A 16,984-nucleotide genomic window follows, 5' to 3' on the forward strand; every position below is an offset into this window, starting at 1 on the left:
CAATTAAAGATAAGGGATTTCAATATGTACCATCGATTGTTGAAGACGAAGCTTACTTCCCGTCGATTATTGAAACTCCGGCGCCGATTAACTTTGGCCTTTGTAGACGGCGAACAATATAAAAAGTGAGGGAGAAAGATACGATGTTGATTATATTAAAAAAGGGGATTTTGTTATTTTAACCATAACTAAGAATAGAAAATCACGGGATTTCATATTTAATTATGCAAATATCTTGCAAAATGACCAAATAAGCTAATTACATAATTACCCTTTTGCTTTTACTAAAATAATAAAAATTAACATATTAATTACAAACATGCCACTAACTAAGATTATCAAGATCATAATAATCAACGGTCTATATAAGTTCACGCAGTTCACGTCTAGGATGTTGTTCACGCTGGAACCTCAGTACACATGTGTATGTTGTTTACTTCGTGATGTACACCGGTGTACATAGTGTTTATATTGTTATATCTGTTTTGTTTGTTTATTTTGATGGCTACATAGTTTTGTTTATGATAAATAGGGGTTTGTGCCATGTTTTTAAGTGATTTTAGGCTTGTGTGTTTGTTGAGTTATGTAGTAGTAAGATTTCATAGTTCACATGTGTAGTTATATGAATGTGTACACATCTGTAGGGTATGATATAAAGATGAGTTGAAAAGTGATATGTTTTGCCTATTATGTGCATTGGTTCCTTATTATGATTAATTTCATTTGTTTTTACATTTGTAGGTTCGAAACTTAGCAATGAGAAGACGTAAGTTTTAAATATTTTGAAAGATCTCACGAATAGAATGATTGAATGTAGGTGGTAATAAATTTAATAGGAACCTATATAACTTAATTTTGTAGGTGGAAAAAGCGAGAGGATAGCGCGTATGTTGGCGAGTAGATTTAGTAACACGATAGATTGCCCCATTGAATGTTCCGATGATGAAGAAACGGACAATATAGGTGAAAATGTGTTAAATTTATATATTCTATAATTTTATATAAATTTGTGTTTTGTATAAGTGATTAACATAATTTATTTTGAAAAAAAAGCACCGAAGATGTTAAAAGAAACCAGGGACTATAAGAAACCGACGGCTTCTTCAAAGGATGTGGACGTACAGTTTAAGAAAGATGATGGTAATATTGTGAAGTAATATTGTGAAGTAATGTGTTTTATATTTTTTCATATAACTACACATGTGAACTATGAAATCTTACTACTACATAACTCAACAAACACACAAGCCTAAAATCACTTAAAAACATGGCACAAACCCCTATTTATCATAAACAAAACTATGTAGCCATCAAAATAAACAAACAAAACAGATATAACAATATAAACACTATGTACACCGGTGTACATCACGAAGTAAACAACATACACATGTGTACTTATCGTCTACATATACTGGTATACTCACCGGACCCTGAACTACACAAGATTCGCAACAAAAATTTCATGCCCTAATTCCGATTAGGGTTCTTAGTTGAATAATAAAAGGATATTAACATGCAACTACTATTTGAAGCAATTAAAGATAAGGGATTTCAATATGTACCATCGATTGTTGAAGACGAAGCTTACTTCCCGTCGATTATTGAAACTCCGGCGCCGATTAACTTTGGCCTTTGTAGACGGCGAACAATATAAAAAGTGAGGGAGAAAGATACGATGTTGATTATATTAAAAAAGGGGATTTTGTTATTTTAACCATAACTAAGAATAGAAAATCACGGGATTTCATATTTAATTATGCAAATATCTTGCAAAATGACCAAATAAGCTAATTACATAATTACCCTTTTGCTTTTACTAAAATAATAAAAATTAACATATTAATTACAAACATGCCACTAACTAAGATTATCAAGATCATAATAATCAACGGTCTATATAAGTTCACGCAGTTCACGTCTAGGATGTTGTTCACGCTGGAACCTCACCCTATATATATATATATATATATATATATATATATATATATATAGGATTAGGTTCAAACGTGAACATTTTCTCCAGCGTGAACTGCGTGAACTCTTTTGAACCATTGATTTCATATCCATCTGATAAGGGTAAGATTGTAACTTCATATAAATATTGATTTTTAATTATTAACTTATTAATTTCAACTTCATAATATCATTTCAGTTACAATTATCCGAGAATAATGAAAATTATAGATTCTTAGGATTTCAAATTTTATTAAAGATTATCTTCACATTTTTTTATATTTATCAAAAATTTGTTTCATGATCTTTTCATATAATAAGCTTCAGTTACGATATTTCTCACGTAAATTATATCTTCACGATCAAAGTTTCTACATGATAAATATCATCTACAGTTCGAGATTTTTAGTATTTTGTGGTCGGACGTCGTCTTCTTCAGTAAACTGAAATCTTGCCGGACATTAACCTTTTGCAAGAACCTGAAAATATCGCCGGATTTTTTGATTTTTGCCGAGTAAGTCTTCTCTAATCGCTGGATATCGTCTGTAACATTCGTTTTTTTTTTTTTTTGCTTAATTCGCCGTCAGATGCCGGAAATCACAAATTATGCCGGAATAAATCTCCGGCGAACATGTTCCAATTACTTATTGAATTATTGACCGACAACTTGACTGTTTATTTATGTTTTTCACTTGATGTCGTTTTGAAATAAATTGCTCAACGTATTCGCATATTTTTTCCGGCAGGTGCTGTTGTATCAAGATCAATCATGGCCGACCCAGAAATCGACAATATCAATTCTAACCAAAACGATGGCGATAATATATTTGTTACAACAATGGACCATCCAGGTAACAATATAATTGATGAACATATTTTAATCTTTTTCCGGCAGGTACTGGTATGTTTTATTTAATCAATAACGATAGTACACATGTGCATAACACACGGTTCTTTCCATGTCAATAGTGTATAACATGATAGTACACATGTGTATAATACACGGTCTAGTGCATAATACATGGTATTTATATGTAGATAGTTAATAACATGAGCTCGTTGGGCTTGGAACCCCAAACCATTTGTTGTCTTTGTTTTTTTGAATTAATATTTTTACTTTAATTTGGCAGAGTCGGTTGCTAGCAATGTTTACGAAACGCCAAATGGGACTAGGTACTGGACACCCATTGTCCCCCATGGAGTCAAACCGTTTTTGAAAGCTAGATTTAATACGATTGAACAAGCAATTGCAATGTACGAGGCGTACGCACAACTTGCCGGATTTGGAACCCGTTTGGGTACTTCGAAAAAAGTAAAAATAGGCAACGAGATAATTACGACTCGGCGATACGTTTTATGCTCAAGGGCGCCAGTGAACAAACATAAACATAAAGAAACTAACCCTGATGATATTGACTCAACTTCACCATCGCGCCGTTCCAATGTTAAAGTTACAGATTGTAAGGCATGTGTGAAGTTTCGCCGTATAAAAAAGTCAACTGATTATGAAATCTATGGTTTTGTTGAACAACACAACCATGGGTTTACCTCTCCCGAGAATCTTGACTTATCACTAAAGCGAAGAAAGCTCGATTTTTCTACACAAGAGTTCATAGCTAAGTGTCGCAATGCTAATCTTGGCCCTACCAAATCCCACAAGTTACATGTTGCAATAAAAGGTGGTCACCATAATGTTCACGGTACTGTTGTGGACTACAAAAATTGTGGCCGTGACATTCGAGATTTTATTGGCGATAGAGACGCCCAAATGATAATTGACAAGTTCAAAGCTCGAAGCGAAAATAGAGTTAATTACAGTTTTGATACCCATATTGATGATATGGAACTTCAGTTAATATTTTGGTGCGATGGCGTTTCTAAACTAAACTACGAAGCGTTCGGTGATGTTTTGGCGTTCGACGCAACGTATCATACAAATATGTGAGTTTTAATAATCTCATTTATGAATTTTTAACACTTGCTAGTTATCAGTTACAGTTGATAAGTTTTTTTCCAAACAGGTATGATATGATTTTTGTGCCATTCACTGGAGTTGACCATCATAAAAAATGTACAATTTTTGGGGCTGGGTTGTTACATAATGAGACTATTGAATCATACACATGGCTACTCCAAAAATTTCTTCAAGCACACAATGGAAAACAGCCACTCTTGATATTAACTGATCAGGATTGTGCTATGAAACAAGCTGTCGCCAACGTATTTGACAAGTCCATCCACAGACTATGTATGTGGCACATTATTCAAAAGTTGCCAGCAAAGGTATTCGCTACAAACATGTCTACAGCATAATGATCCTGCTTTGCACACATAGTTTTAAATATGGCATTGTTAACTACATGTACACATGTGTATTATTACCTATAACTATTATGTACACGTGTGTACATCGGATTTTTACAATACTGATATCTTTTTTTTTTCTTCATCTTCTAGATCAAGGGTAACGACAAAAGGAACGCGGAAATCAAGAAAAAATTCCACAAACTAGTATGGAATGTTTACATCAAACCAGAAACATTTGAAAAGAGATGGCATTTACTAATTGCTGAGTACGGTTTGCAAGAGCATTCCTGGTTGACTGAGATGTATTTGATTCGTGAACAGTGGATCCCAGGATATTTTCGCGAAATACCTATGTGTACGTTAATGAAGACTACTTCTAGGTGCGAAAGCGCCAACCATTTGTTCAAATCAAACTCTAGTCCACACAATACGTTGGTACAGTTTATGTTGTGCTACGATACGTCCGTCGATGGGTTACGAAATGACCAACGTGAACTCTCTCATCAAACAGACACCACTAATCCAGAATACAAAACTAAATGGCCGATCGAACGTCATGCAAACGCAATTTATACTAGAAAAGTATTCTTCGATGTCCAAAAGGAAATTGTCAAGGGTAAGGAGAATAGTTACATTGCTGAACGATCAATCTTAGATGGAGTAAACTGTTTCGTGATTGCTCACCAAGATCAAACATCTGAAGTTTTAAATGAGTTCAAGGTTAGCAACTAACACTTACAATATACTTTTTATTTAATACATTTTTTCCAGCAACTAACCATTAAATTGCAGGTCACGTTTAACAAAGAAGATCTATCAGTTACCTGCAAGTGTATGGGATTTACCCGAAATGGGTATCTATGTCGTCATGTGTTCTGCGTACTTGGCCATCATAACATACATAAGATTCCAAGTCAATATATTCACCCAAGATGGAGGAGAGATGCTATTCCTAGCAGTGTGTATAGCATTGACAACAGGTTATCTATTGATCAAAGCAGTAGCGGAAGATTATGGCGCAACATATTAGAGAATTTGGAGATGTGTAGAGACAGAGTGAGAGGCAAGATTGATAAATTAGAGGAACTCGATGCAGAAGTACAAGCTTTAAAAGATAGGATCTTTGCAGAAGTTCCATATGATCCGGAGATTAATAAGAAGGATGTCGTCTACCAGGAAATTCTTTCGCATGCCATACCAGAGGCGCTCTCGTGTACTGCACCGAAGAAAATCCGTAACAAAGGCTGTGGTAAGCATAAACGACAGGTTGGCGCAAGGGAAATAGCAATAAAGAAATTCAAAAAAAAGAGAAGAAAATGTAGTGTTTGTGGGAAACGGGTTAGGAAGCATGATAAAAGGAATTGTCCAACTAAAAAAGGTAAACCAACGAAGGATGATTCATCTACCGAAGAAGTTGAAGAGGAAGAAGACGATGACGATTCTGAGTACGACGAAGAAGATGACAACGGTACTGATGGCGAAGGAGACGAAACCGGTAATGATGGCGAAGGAGACGAAACCGGTACTAATGTCGAGGATAACGATAGTGACGGCTAGACTTTTTTCTTGAACTTACAAACATTAGGAAACCAATTTGTTGAACTTTTTTCTTTTTTTTATGTGATTTTCATTTTAGCGTTTGATAATTTGTTTTTGTGATTGTTTGACGCCTAATAGTTATTGTGTTTTGTTCGATGCATAATACACAGGTAACATTCATGTATATTGTATGGCAACATTCACTAACAGTTATATTTTTTTTTTCGTTATGGTATGGCAGTTATTATATAGATGGAAAAAAAGCTTCCCAAAGTCTCAGGCAACATTACTGTATATTGGAAAAATCGACACATGCAAGCAGTACACTTTGTGTACTTATCTGATAACACCGGAGTACACAGGTGTACTTGGGTGTTCACACCACCACTGAACATGTAATCATTTTTTTATAAACTTGTCAAGTAGTTTGACAAAACAAAAAAAAAACATAATAACAATCTAATAGACCATAATCTTTTATTCTACTGTTTTAAAAATTAACAAAATACCAAACCATAACGTGCTTCTAGTATGGCAATCACAAAGTTTGTTGTTATTAACTACATTCCAAAAAATTGTAACCATAAAAGTAGTACTATTGTCAACCCATAAAGACCTACTAAAAAACACCTGCTCCATGCGTCTTTTCATGTTCTGCTGCTTCATCTAATACGCGCCCACGGTGCTTGTTGGCCTCTGAAGTAACTAGCTTTATAGCGTACTTTTTCCTCAAACGTGTCAACGTCGCCTTCTTCTCCTTATGGGTTAGTGGGAAGCCACTATCCCACTTATCGGCAGTTACCCCGAACCACGTCTCCATATGCCTCATTACAAAGACTCCGCAATCCACGGTGTTGTTCACTGTCTTCCATTCAAATTCCAACCTTACCACGTCCGCATTCTCAATTTCTGCACTCTTAGGATGATTCACCATCTTCAAATACTTACAGAAAATATCTTTCTGAAACACAAAAACATCATGTAATAAACAGTAACCATGTGTACACAAACAACTGAACTACTTTATGTATTTAAATCATACATACCACTTTGTAAGGCGTAGTCTTTCGGAAGAAGTTGTCGTCGTTGATCAGGTGGATTGGGCTTTCGCGTGCGTCCATGTTGTCAATTACCGTTATGGCATTTATTTCCATATCAAAGCACACCAAGTAAAAATGGTCATGCTCAAGGATTGGAAAGCATATGACGCAATACTCGGACAAACTCATTAACGTTTCTTTTTGGTCAATAACCAAGAACAAGGCACTTCTGAATTTATCAACACGCCCAGCTTCACCGTGCTCCCCGTTCCATAAGATATCCTCGTCCTGAACGCAGAAATAACGACCAACATACATTTGAATAATCGGCCACGCAAACTTTACCATTATCTTGACAATTATAATACAAGTATTCACTTACAAAACAATTTGTATGGCCGAACAACCGCGGCTTTGTTCCTTTTACTTTATCAGCTTGCCCGAACATACTTGGTCCGCCAATTCGATCCTTTTCCTCAAAGTTTAGCATTGACGCAAAGCAATTTATTACTCCAGCATTGATCCATCTACTAGGTAGTAAATCTACCATTTGAAAATGGTACAGCCCGACGCCGCTTTCAGTTTCGAATACAAATTTTCTGCAGCACGAGACAATACGATTAATAACTTGTACATTTATTCGTGTGACAATCAAATTAGTACACATGCGTATCAAACCACATACACATGTGTACACATGTGTAATATTGCAAAACAACTACCGAGTACACATGATATTTGACCCAAACCCAAAACGCTAACATTTGTGTTAATTATATACAATGTTGAATCATTCTGAAAGTCAAAGAAATGCACCAGGGCACAGTAATTTATATCCCTTCACGTAGTACATATGTGTATTTTTGGTGTGTGTCTTTAAGTACACATGTGTATAACCAACATCTATATCCTACATATGCGTAAACGATAGTCACAGAAATGTTCTTTTCCTATATTTCCTAGAATTTACAAACTTATACACTAGTGTACATTGAAAAATCAGGCAGTTTTTCATAACCGAAAAAAACACACTTACGCATTTGTCCTCGCAACCTCGTTCAGTTCCGTTTCTACCACAGCACTTTTCCCTGCCTTTTTCGCTGTCTTTTGCTTTGGTTGGGCAACCCTAACATACATCTAAAATTATTAAAACTGGGAAAAAATATGAAAAATTTGAGTACTAAATCGAGATTAAAGGTATACATACTCGGCATCGCTAGCGCAGGATGACAAATACCTCCATAAAACCTTTTCGTTTTTATCCAACCAGGAGTCTATATTCACGGATCTGTTCATGAAGGGAGACTGCCCATATTTCGAAATCTTTTTTTTCCGCTTTCCCTTCCCTTTAGTGTCCTCGACTTCCGCCTCCTTTTCCATAATTGAAATTTTATCACTCACAGCATTTTGCGGCCCCGAGTCATCCTGTGTGAATCCAAGACTGAAAGATGGAATGTCATTCACCTTCTGCGTATCATACGCACCTTCCATAACTTCCTCCAAAACATCCACTGATTTCATGATAACCTGAGTGAACGTTGATGCTATATGAGGCGTCCCGAGACCACCTACCTCTTCATTCATGTCTACAACATTGCTTGATACATTCGCACCTAAACAATTATATTAAACTAAGTCTCTAACAATGACTTAAATAAACATACACGTATTAATTAATAAACCTAATAATATTATTTACCACTTTTAGCCCCGGTCGGACTAACAAAACCGTCCGATTCGCCTTTATCACCAACTGCAGATCTGTTGAATATGCTTTTGTATCGCGCAAGAATAGTAATGACATCATCACTTTTCGGATAACCAGTAATTAACTGGTTTATCGCAACCTCCATCTTACCTTTAACATTTTCTGCATCGTCACACATCGCAAGAATGCTTGCAACATATCCCTTCACATTTAAACAAAATCTTAGAATTGAACTATAACAACTGTACACTAGTGTACTTTCTGCAGTAAAACACATACAATAACATCTAACTCATACCTCAACTGAACATGTATCGAAGGATACTGGACCCTTTTCCACTTCATCCTTCGATAAGTCAACCGCTTCTTCTTCGACTTGTACATCACCCTCTACATGGAACTCTTGGAGTTCTCTTAGTTCACCAAAACCGAACCCACCGTTCTTTATCTCCTGGTCTTTACGCATACTCATCCTATCTTTTGTCCAAAAATGTAGAGGAGACATGTTGTGTGTATCTTCAAACCCGGGACAAGTTGTGGCCTCAAGATACAATAACTATATACACAGCATTAAAAAAACCACAAACTTAGTTGATTACACCTGTGTATTTTACCATAAAATACACAGGTGTACACTTAGTTAAATGTAAAACATACCACCAAATAAGTGAGCGGACCCCTAAAATAATCTTCCGGATCTGTCCCAGTCATCCTTACAAGACTTCACAGCATCCATCATAAGTTGACACCAGTCATGATCGTTGAATTCCTTCTCAGGAGAAAACCAATCCAGGATGTTATACATAACGCTCCCATTTTTTGTACTAACAATCATTGTAGATAACATCAACATAACAAAGTCTATATTGAACATTGACCTATCCTCATAAGGATCAACTCTGATCTTATCTACTATGTTCTTAAAACTAATCGGACGCTTGGCAAACCTACTAGTCCATTTGTCTTTCAACGGATGACCAGGTTCACCCTTCTTTTTTTTTGCCACCCTAGTCTCACCTATTGGTAAACCTAATATTTTCCTTACCGATTCTTTGTCTACGTTTATATGCCTATCGCCAATATGTATTTTCATTATATCAGTGTCTAGCATATCTACCACATAATGTCCAAGGTTTGCAGTTACTTCGCTGACATTGAATCCCAAAAACTGTCCAAAACCCATTTCCTTGACGATTTGACGTTGCCATTTATTCATAACACGAACCGCTTCATAAAGCTTATTAGGCGATGTCCTAGTTCGTATAGTTGGTAGATCGTCCTCTGCCTTCACTTTTTTTTTCAGCTTTTTTGGCGATTTTTTGTTTTTTCTTTTTTTCAAGTTGAACATCACATCAACTACGTTATCCTTATTATCGTCTTCTGCAACTATTTAAAAAAAAAAAGTAAACAAAAAATAAACAAGCAGCCTAGTAAAACACCATACAGAATACAACAATTTAGTTAAAAACAGTTACCGTTGGGTTCTTCGACCTTTTCTTTTTTATCATCCAATGATGACCCCACCGACACTCCAATACCACCTTCTTTCCGCGAACCTAGATAAGAAAATAATTTCCAGATTACATACACCTTACAGTACACATGTGTACATTCACATAATAAATCATACCTGCACTGACGCCAGTCGGTTTACTTTTTTCACTAGTCCGTTGCGTACCCTGACTTTCTTTGATAACAACTGTACACAATCATTTAAAACTCATTTAAATGCAATCACACTAGCACACTAGTTAAAGTTACTATAAATTGAAATACAAATCATATACCATCTGGTACATCAGAAAACGGAACACGAACGGGCTTCATTTTTGTTTTTTTACCCTTCTTCATCGACAACCTTTTCGCTCGCTGCCACCCATTTAAACTTTTAAAACGCTTCTGACTCTCGCCGGATGCATCTGCATTAACCATTACAGCGTTTTTTACATTACAATTTAAAGTTTTGTAATTTTTGTTTACTTGCCTTTTCCGTGAATCACCCCCGGTTCGCACGGTTGTTCCCTCTTTTTCAGCGGCTGCCTTTCACCACGGCCATCGCCAGTTTTACCATCCTCTACACATACGGGCACATTACAGAAAACATACTTACAGAACCTTAATTTAAAACCATAGAAAAAATATAAAACACATTACTTCACAATATTACCATCATCTTTCTTAAACTGTACGTCCACATCCTTTGAAGAAGCCGTCGGTTTCTTATAGTCCCTGGTTTCTTTTAACATCTTCGGTGCTTTTTTTTCAAAATAAATTATGTTAATCACTTATACAAAACACAAATTTATATAAAATTATAGAATATATAAATTTAACACATTTTCACCTATATTGTCCGTTTCTTCATCATCGGAACATTCAATGGGGCAATCTATCGTGTTACTAAATCTACTCGCCAACATACGCGCTATCCTCTCGCTTTTTCCACCTACAAAATTAAGTTATATAGGTTCCTATTAAATTTATTACCACCTACATTCAATCATTCTATTCGTGAGATCTTTCAAAATATTTAAAACTTACGTCTTCTCATTGCTAAGTTTCGAACCTACAAATGTAAAAACAAATGAAATTAATCATAATAAGGAACCAATGCACATAATAGGCAAAACATATCACTTTTCAACTCATCTTTATATCATACCCTACAGATGTGTACACATTCATATAACTACACATGTGAACTATGAAATCTTACTACTACATAACTCAACAAACACACAAGCCTAAAATCACTTAAAAACATGGCACAAACCCCTATTTATCATAAACAAAACTATGTAGCCATCAAAATAAACAAACAAAACAGATATAACAATATAAACACTATGTACACCGGTGTACATCACGAAGTAAACAACATACACATGTGTACTGAGGTTCCAGCGTGAACAACATCCTAGACGTGAACTGCGTGAACTTATATAGACCGTTGATTATTATGATCTTGATAATCTTAGTTAGTGGCATGTTTGTAATTAATATGTTAATTTTTATTATTTTAGTAAAAGCAAAAGGGTAATTATGTAATTAGCTCATCCCTTTCTTTTGAAGCCACCAGATCTGAAGATCGAAGCCACCAGATCTGAAGATCGAAGCAGGCTGAAATCGTTTGGTTGCATGAGTTTCTAGAGAGGGAAAACTATTGGAACACCAAGACCAAAAACACACACAAGTGTGCGAGTGAGAAGCAGGTCAGAAATCATTTGGTTCATAGGTTTTAGAGAGAGAAAGTTGTTAGAACACCAAGAACACACACACAATTGTGTGAGAGAGAAACAGGTCAGAAATCATTTGGTTCATGGGTTTTGGTTAAGAGAAAAACTTGTTAGAACACAAAGAACATACTCACAAGTATGACATGGACTGGTTCCATGTCTTAATGTTATTTATTTGGTAAAAGTTGAATGATTTTGTGTGTGTATTAGTAAAATAGATTTGATAGTTTGTTGGGTATTTTTTTTTTGTTTTAAATGTATTAAAAAAAATTAAAATTGAGATAATGATTGTTGTTGTTGTTGTTATATATTAGTTACCTTTAAAAAGTCCATAATCTAATCGTTGATGATCTCGTTTATTTTATAAAAAAAATTGTGTTTGGTTTGGTTGCTTGTTTGAGACTTTTGATCTGAACAGTAACTGTTTTTGTTAGTTTAGTTGCTTGTTTGGGGCTTTTGATCTGAATACTAACTGTTTTTTGTGTTATAGGTGAATGGATGTTTTGTGTTCAAGATGAAGATGGTTATCAAGGAGCAAAGCAAATTGTTTTGAAGTAACAATGAAGGAATCTTTTTTCACAACATTATGCAGATACATATTAGAATGCCTATTGTTACTTCAAAACAATGGACAATTCTAACATGTGTAACACATTCTAACATGTTTACGGACCTATTTTTTTTAAGGGTGCACCCCCGTAACCAATTCGGTAACCAATGAAACCATCATGTATTACTTGTGTTAAACACTGTTGTTATGCGGTTACTTGGTTTATATTATCTGACAATGATTCCCATGTGTTGCATATACTTTTGTAACTTGTGTTACAATAGCATGTTTGGATGTATACACTTTACATATACCAAGTGTTTTTCGTATTATTTATCTTAATATGGAAGGTAGTTATATCTAGGTTTTTTATATTAATATAGTAAATTTATTATATAGGTAGGGTGGTAAAGTTCAGTAGTATTTATTGTAAAATTCATCATTACATGTCAAATTATAGTCACATCGTTAATAAATTAAGTTTTTTTATATAAACTAATACTATTTTTAGTTTTTAAGATTGGTAGTTTGTTTTTTTTTTTTTTTTTGCATTTTTATTACAAAGTATTTTTTTAAAGTTTTTTTGCAGTGTTCTTATTCAAAATCGCACTTGATTCGAAAGAAATTCGCAAACTGTAAGAAACCAACATATAAATATCCTGTTTTCTGATATCGCATGTGTAAAATATCTGAAATCGCACACTATATAAAAAGTTTTTTGAAATCGCATGTGCATTATCATGAATTTGCAAACTATATGAAATCTCATAGAATACTTAACTTTTTACTGAAATCGCATATGCATGTCATGAATTCGCAAACTATATGAAATTTCAAAGAATTCTTTTTTTACTGAATTCGCATTTGCATTGTCGATGATTTCGCACATGATTTGACATTCTGCATCATCTTCTTCGATAGTCAGTCCATCCAGAATTTCTAAATTCATCAGAAGTTCATTTTCTCAGAAGAATTTGGTGAATAGGAATCGATCGATTTTTGATTAATTGTTATAATTTCGTTTTTGGTTTTGATTTAGGATCTTACTTTATGATTTTTGAGGTTTTGTTTGCCGTTTATCAGGTGCTTTGATCTTAAATTTGACGATTTTAACCTTGGCGGTTTCTTTTTTATTAATCCTAATTTGATAAATTTAATAGAAAAACGCGCTGTTTAAGAGAGATGATCCGACGGTTGTGGATGAAGCGTACATAATGTACGATTAGGTTATTTGTATGATAACCGGCCTATATATATATATATATATATATATATATAATGTAAGTATCTATGGAAAACCCATTTAATCTAGAAAACTTGGGAAACCTGGATTGTGTGGACAAGATTGATCCACATCATCTATTAAAAACACATGATCAAAGGGCAATTTAGTCATTTTGTTTAAACCATCACCTCACCCTTCCTCATCCCATCATTTTCTTTATGTCACATCTCTCTCTCTCTCATATATCACTTTTCATCTAACCATTTTCAAAATAATTCATTAGATATTAGAGAGAGAAATATCACCTTTTCATCAAAGCCACCATCAAAGCTACGAGATCTGAATATCGAAGATCAAAGCCACCAGATCTGAAGATCGAAGATCGAAGACACCATGTGTTCATGTACTCATCCCTTTCTTTTGAAGCCACCAGATCTGAAGATCGAAGCCACCAGATCTGAAGATCGAAGCAGGCTGAAATCGTTTGGTTGCATGAGTTTCTAGAGAGGGAAAATTATTGGAACACCAAGACCAAAAACACACACAAGTGTGCGAGTGAGAAGCAGGTCAGAAATCATTTGGTTCATGGGTTTTAGAGAGAGAAAGTTATTAAAACACCAAGAACACACACACAATTATGTGAGAGAGAAGCATGTCAGAAATCATTTGGTTCATGGGTTTTGGTTAAGAGAAAAACTTGTTAGAACACAAAGAACATACTCACAAGTATGACATGGACTGGTTCCATGTCTTAATGTTATTCATTTGGTAAAAGTTGAATGATTTTGTGTGTGTATTAGTAAAATAGATTTGATTGTTTGTTGGGTATTTTTTTTGTTTTAAATGTATTAAAAAAAATTTAGAATTGAGATAATGATTGTTGTTGTTGTTATATATTAGTTACCTTTAAAAAGTCCATAATCTAATCGTTGATGATCTCGTTTATTTTATAAAAAAAAATGTGTTTGGTTTGGTAGCTTGTTTGAGACTTTTGATCTGAACAGTACCTGTTTTTGTTAGTTTGATTGCTTGTTTGGGGCTTTTGATCTGCATACTAACTGTTTTTTGGTGTTATAGGTGAATGGATGTTTTGTGTTCAAGATGAAGATGGTTATCAAGGAGCAAAGCAAATTGTTTTGAAGTAACAATGAAGGAATCTTTTTTCACAACATTATGCAGATACATATTAGAATGCCTATTGTTACTTCAAAACAATGGACAATTCTAACATGTGTAACACATTCTAACATGTTTACGAACCTATTTTTTTAAGGGTGCACCCCCGTGACCAATTCGGTAACCAATGAAAGCATCATTTATTACTTGTGTTAAACACTGTTGTTATGCGGTTACTTGGTTTATATTATTTGACAATGATTCCCATGTGTTGCATATACTTTTGTAACTTGTGTTACAAATCACATGTACTAGCATGTTTGGATGTATACACGTTACATATACCAAGTATTTTTCATACACATATACTCATGTTACATGTATACGTACGTTATTACATTTTTTGCTGGCATAATTAGATACGTATGTTACATTTATGCCAGTTGCATTCTAAACTGTTTGTGCTATATCTTGTAACATGTGTTACACTTTGAGGTAATATATGTTGTTACAGGGAGTTACACATATATACTTAACGTAATAGTGATTTTAAATGCAAAAATGTTTTTTAGATGGACTTCACTTGGATAACACATTTTCCTTACCTTTAGAAACTTCATAATTTATTTGGAATATCTCGTTAATTTTACAAATAAAAAAAGTTACTTATATGTAGTAACAATGTTACACATGTTACTTATAGTTACCCCCAACCCCTTTTTTGGACACAAAGGGGGATGCACATATGTAACACATGTTTGTAACGTGTGTTATATCAAAACTTTACACATGTACATATATTACATAGCAAAACTTTACACATGTACACATATTACATTTCTGACACCTTTACATGTGGGCCTTCTAAGATGTGTTACAGATGTTAGAATTATCTATTGTTTTGAAGTAGCAATAGGCATTCTTACATGTACCTGTATAATGTTGTGAAAAAAGATTCCTTCATTATTACTTCAAAACAATAGGCAGTTGTAACATGTGTTACACATGTAGCTCTTATATTACAATCTTTCCTAATATGTGTAACACATGTTACAATTGCTTATTGTTTTGAAGTAACAGTAAAGATATCTTTTTTCATTGTTACTTGAAAAGAATAGGTAGTTGTAACATGTGTTACACATCTTAAAATTGTCTATCTTTTTCAAATAACAACAGGCATTGTGGCATGTATCTGGATAATGTAAAGGGTTCGAATAAGACTATGCATTTTATTGAGTTCTGACACTTGTTACATGTGTTACCCCTGACATGTAACATGATTTTGTGCTAATCGCCTACCCTCTTTTTTCCCAGGTACAACATGATTGGTGAAGCTCAGTATGTTCTTCGTTACTTAGTTTAACGTATGTACGTTTCATGTGAAACATAAACAATATCCCGCTCGTGTTTCAACATGTATTTTGGTTTTAATTTGACAATGGCATGGTTTCCCTTAACTTTTTTTACTAGATGTGTATATTCTTGTATATGGTACCACTTTTATATGTTAGCTTTACCACTTTTTATGTTTAACGACCTATTTTTGTTTTTTAAAAGGGTGCACCTCTGTAACCAATTCGGTAACCAATCAAACCATCATTTATTACTTATGTTACACACTTCTTTTATGTGATTACTTCGATTATATTAGATGACAATGATTCCCATGTGTTGCATATACTTGTGTAACGTGTGTTACAAATCACATGTACTAGCATGTTTGGATGTATACATGTTACATATACTAAGTGTTTTATATATACCAAGTGTGTTTCATACACATATGTAACATGCGTATGCCTTTGTGGTGCATATACTCATGTTACATGTATATGTATGTTATTCACTACATCGTATGTAACACAAGTTACTAATGTTACATGTATATGTATGTTATTCACTATATATGTGCCTTGTTTTTATTCACTACATCGTATGTAACACATGTTACTTACATGTTCCACCATGTACTGCATTTACTTACGTAAGATGTGTAACACGTGTTACAATTGCTTATTGTTTCCAAGTAACATTAAAGGTATGTACCTTGTTTTCTACTTCATCCTGTGTAACACATGTTACACTTGTTAATTAGTATCAAAGGTTACAATTGAAACAATATGTTGACCACCCAATGCTCGTCTACTACTTTTCTTACAATTGGTAATGAATAAAACATGTTAACTAATAACACATGTTAACTGATAACTGGTAACCAAATACATTTCCCACCATAACTATTTAACATCCAGACACCAACATATTACAGAGAAGACCAGAATGGTCATATTGTATTTTGGGTTATGG

The 16,984-nt window shown here is 34.2% G+C and overlaps 1 protein-coding gene across 1 annotated transcript; it reads left to right on the plus strand.

Moving 5' to 3' along the window:
- The first annotated feature begins 2,725 nt into the window (after nt 1-2,725).
- Nucleotides 2,726-5,820, plus strand: LOC110901223 (protein FAR1-RELATED SEQUENCE 5-like). Its single transcript, XM_035982263.1, has 6 exons — nt 2,726-2,807; nt 2,852-2,857; nt 3,087-3,882; nt 3,978-4,176; nt 4,414-4,983; nt 5,056-5,820. Exons 1-6 carry the CDS (start codon nt 2,726-2,728, stop codon nt 5,818-5,820), a joined length of 2,418 nt encoding a protein of 805 aa, XP_035838156.1.
- Nucleotides 5,821-16,984: the final 11,164 nt, after the last annotated feature.

Source organism: Helianthus annuus, chromosome 13 (genome assembly GCF_002127325.2).
Source record: "Helianthus annuus cultivar XRQ/B chromosome 13, HanXRQr2.0-SUNRISE, whole genome shotgun sequence".
Classification (NCBI taxonomy): Eukaryota; Viridiplantae; Streptophyta; class Magnoliopsida; order Asterales; family Asteraceae; genus Helianthus; species Helianthus annuus.

Excerpts from the sequence above, each read along its gene's own strand:
- LOC110901223 (XM_035982263.1), top strand. The coding sequence starts at position 2,726 with ATGGCCGACCCAGAAATCGACAATATCAATTCTAACCAAAACGATGGC. Across the intron at positions 3,883-3,977 it reads GTTTTGGCGTTCGACGCAAC|GTATGATATGATTTTTGTGC; the intron begins GTATCATACAAA and ends TTTTCCAAACAG. Across the intron at positions 4,177-4,413 it reads TGAAACAAGCTGTCGCCAAC|ATCAAGGGTAACGACAAAAG; the intron begins GTATTTGACAAG and ends TTCATCTTCTAG.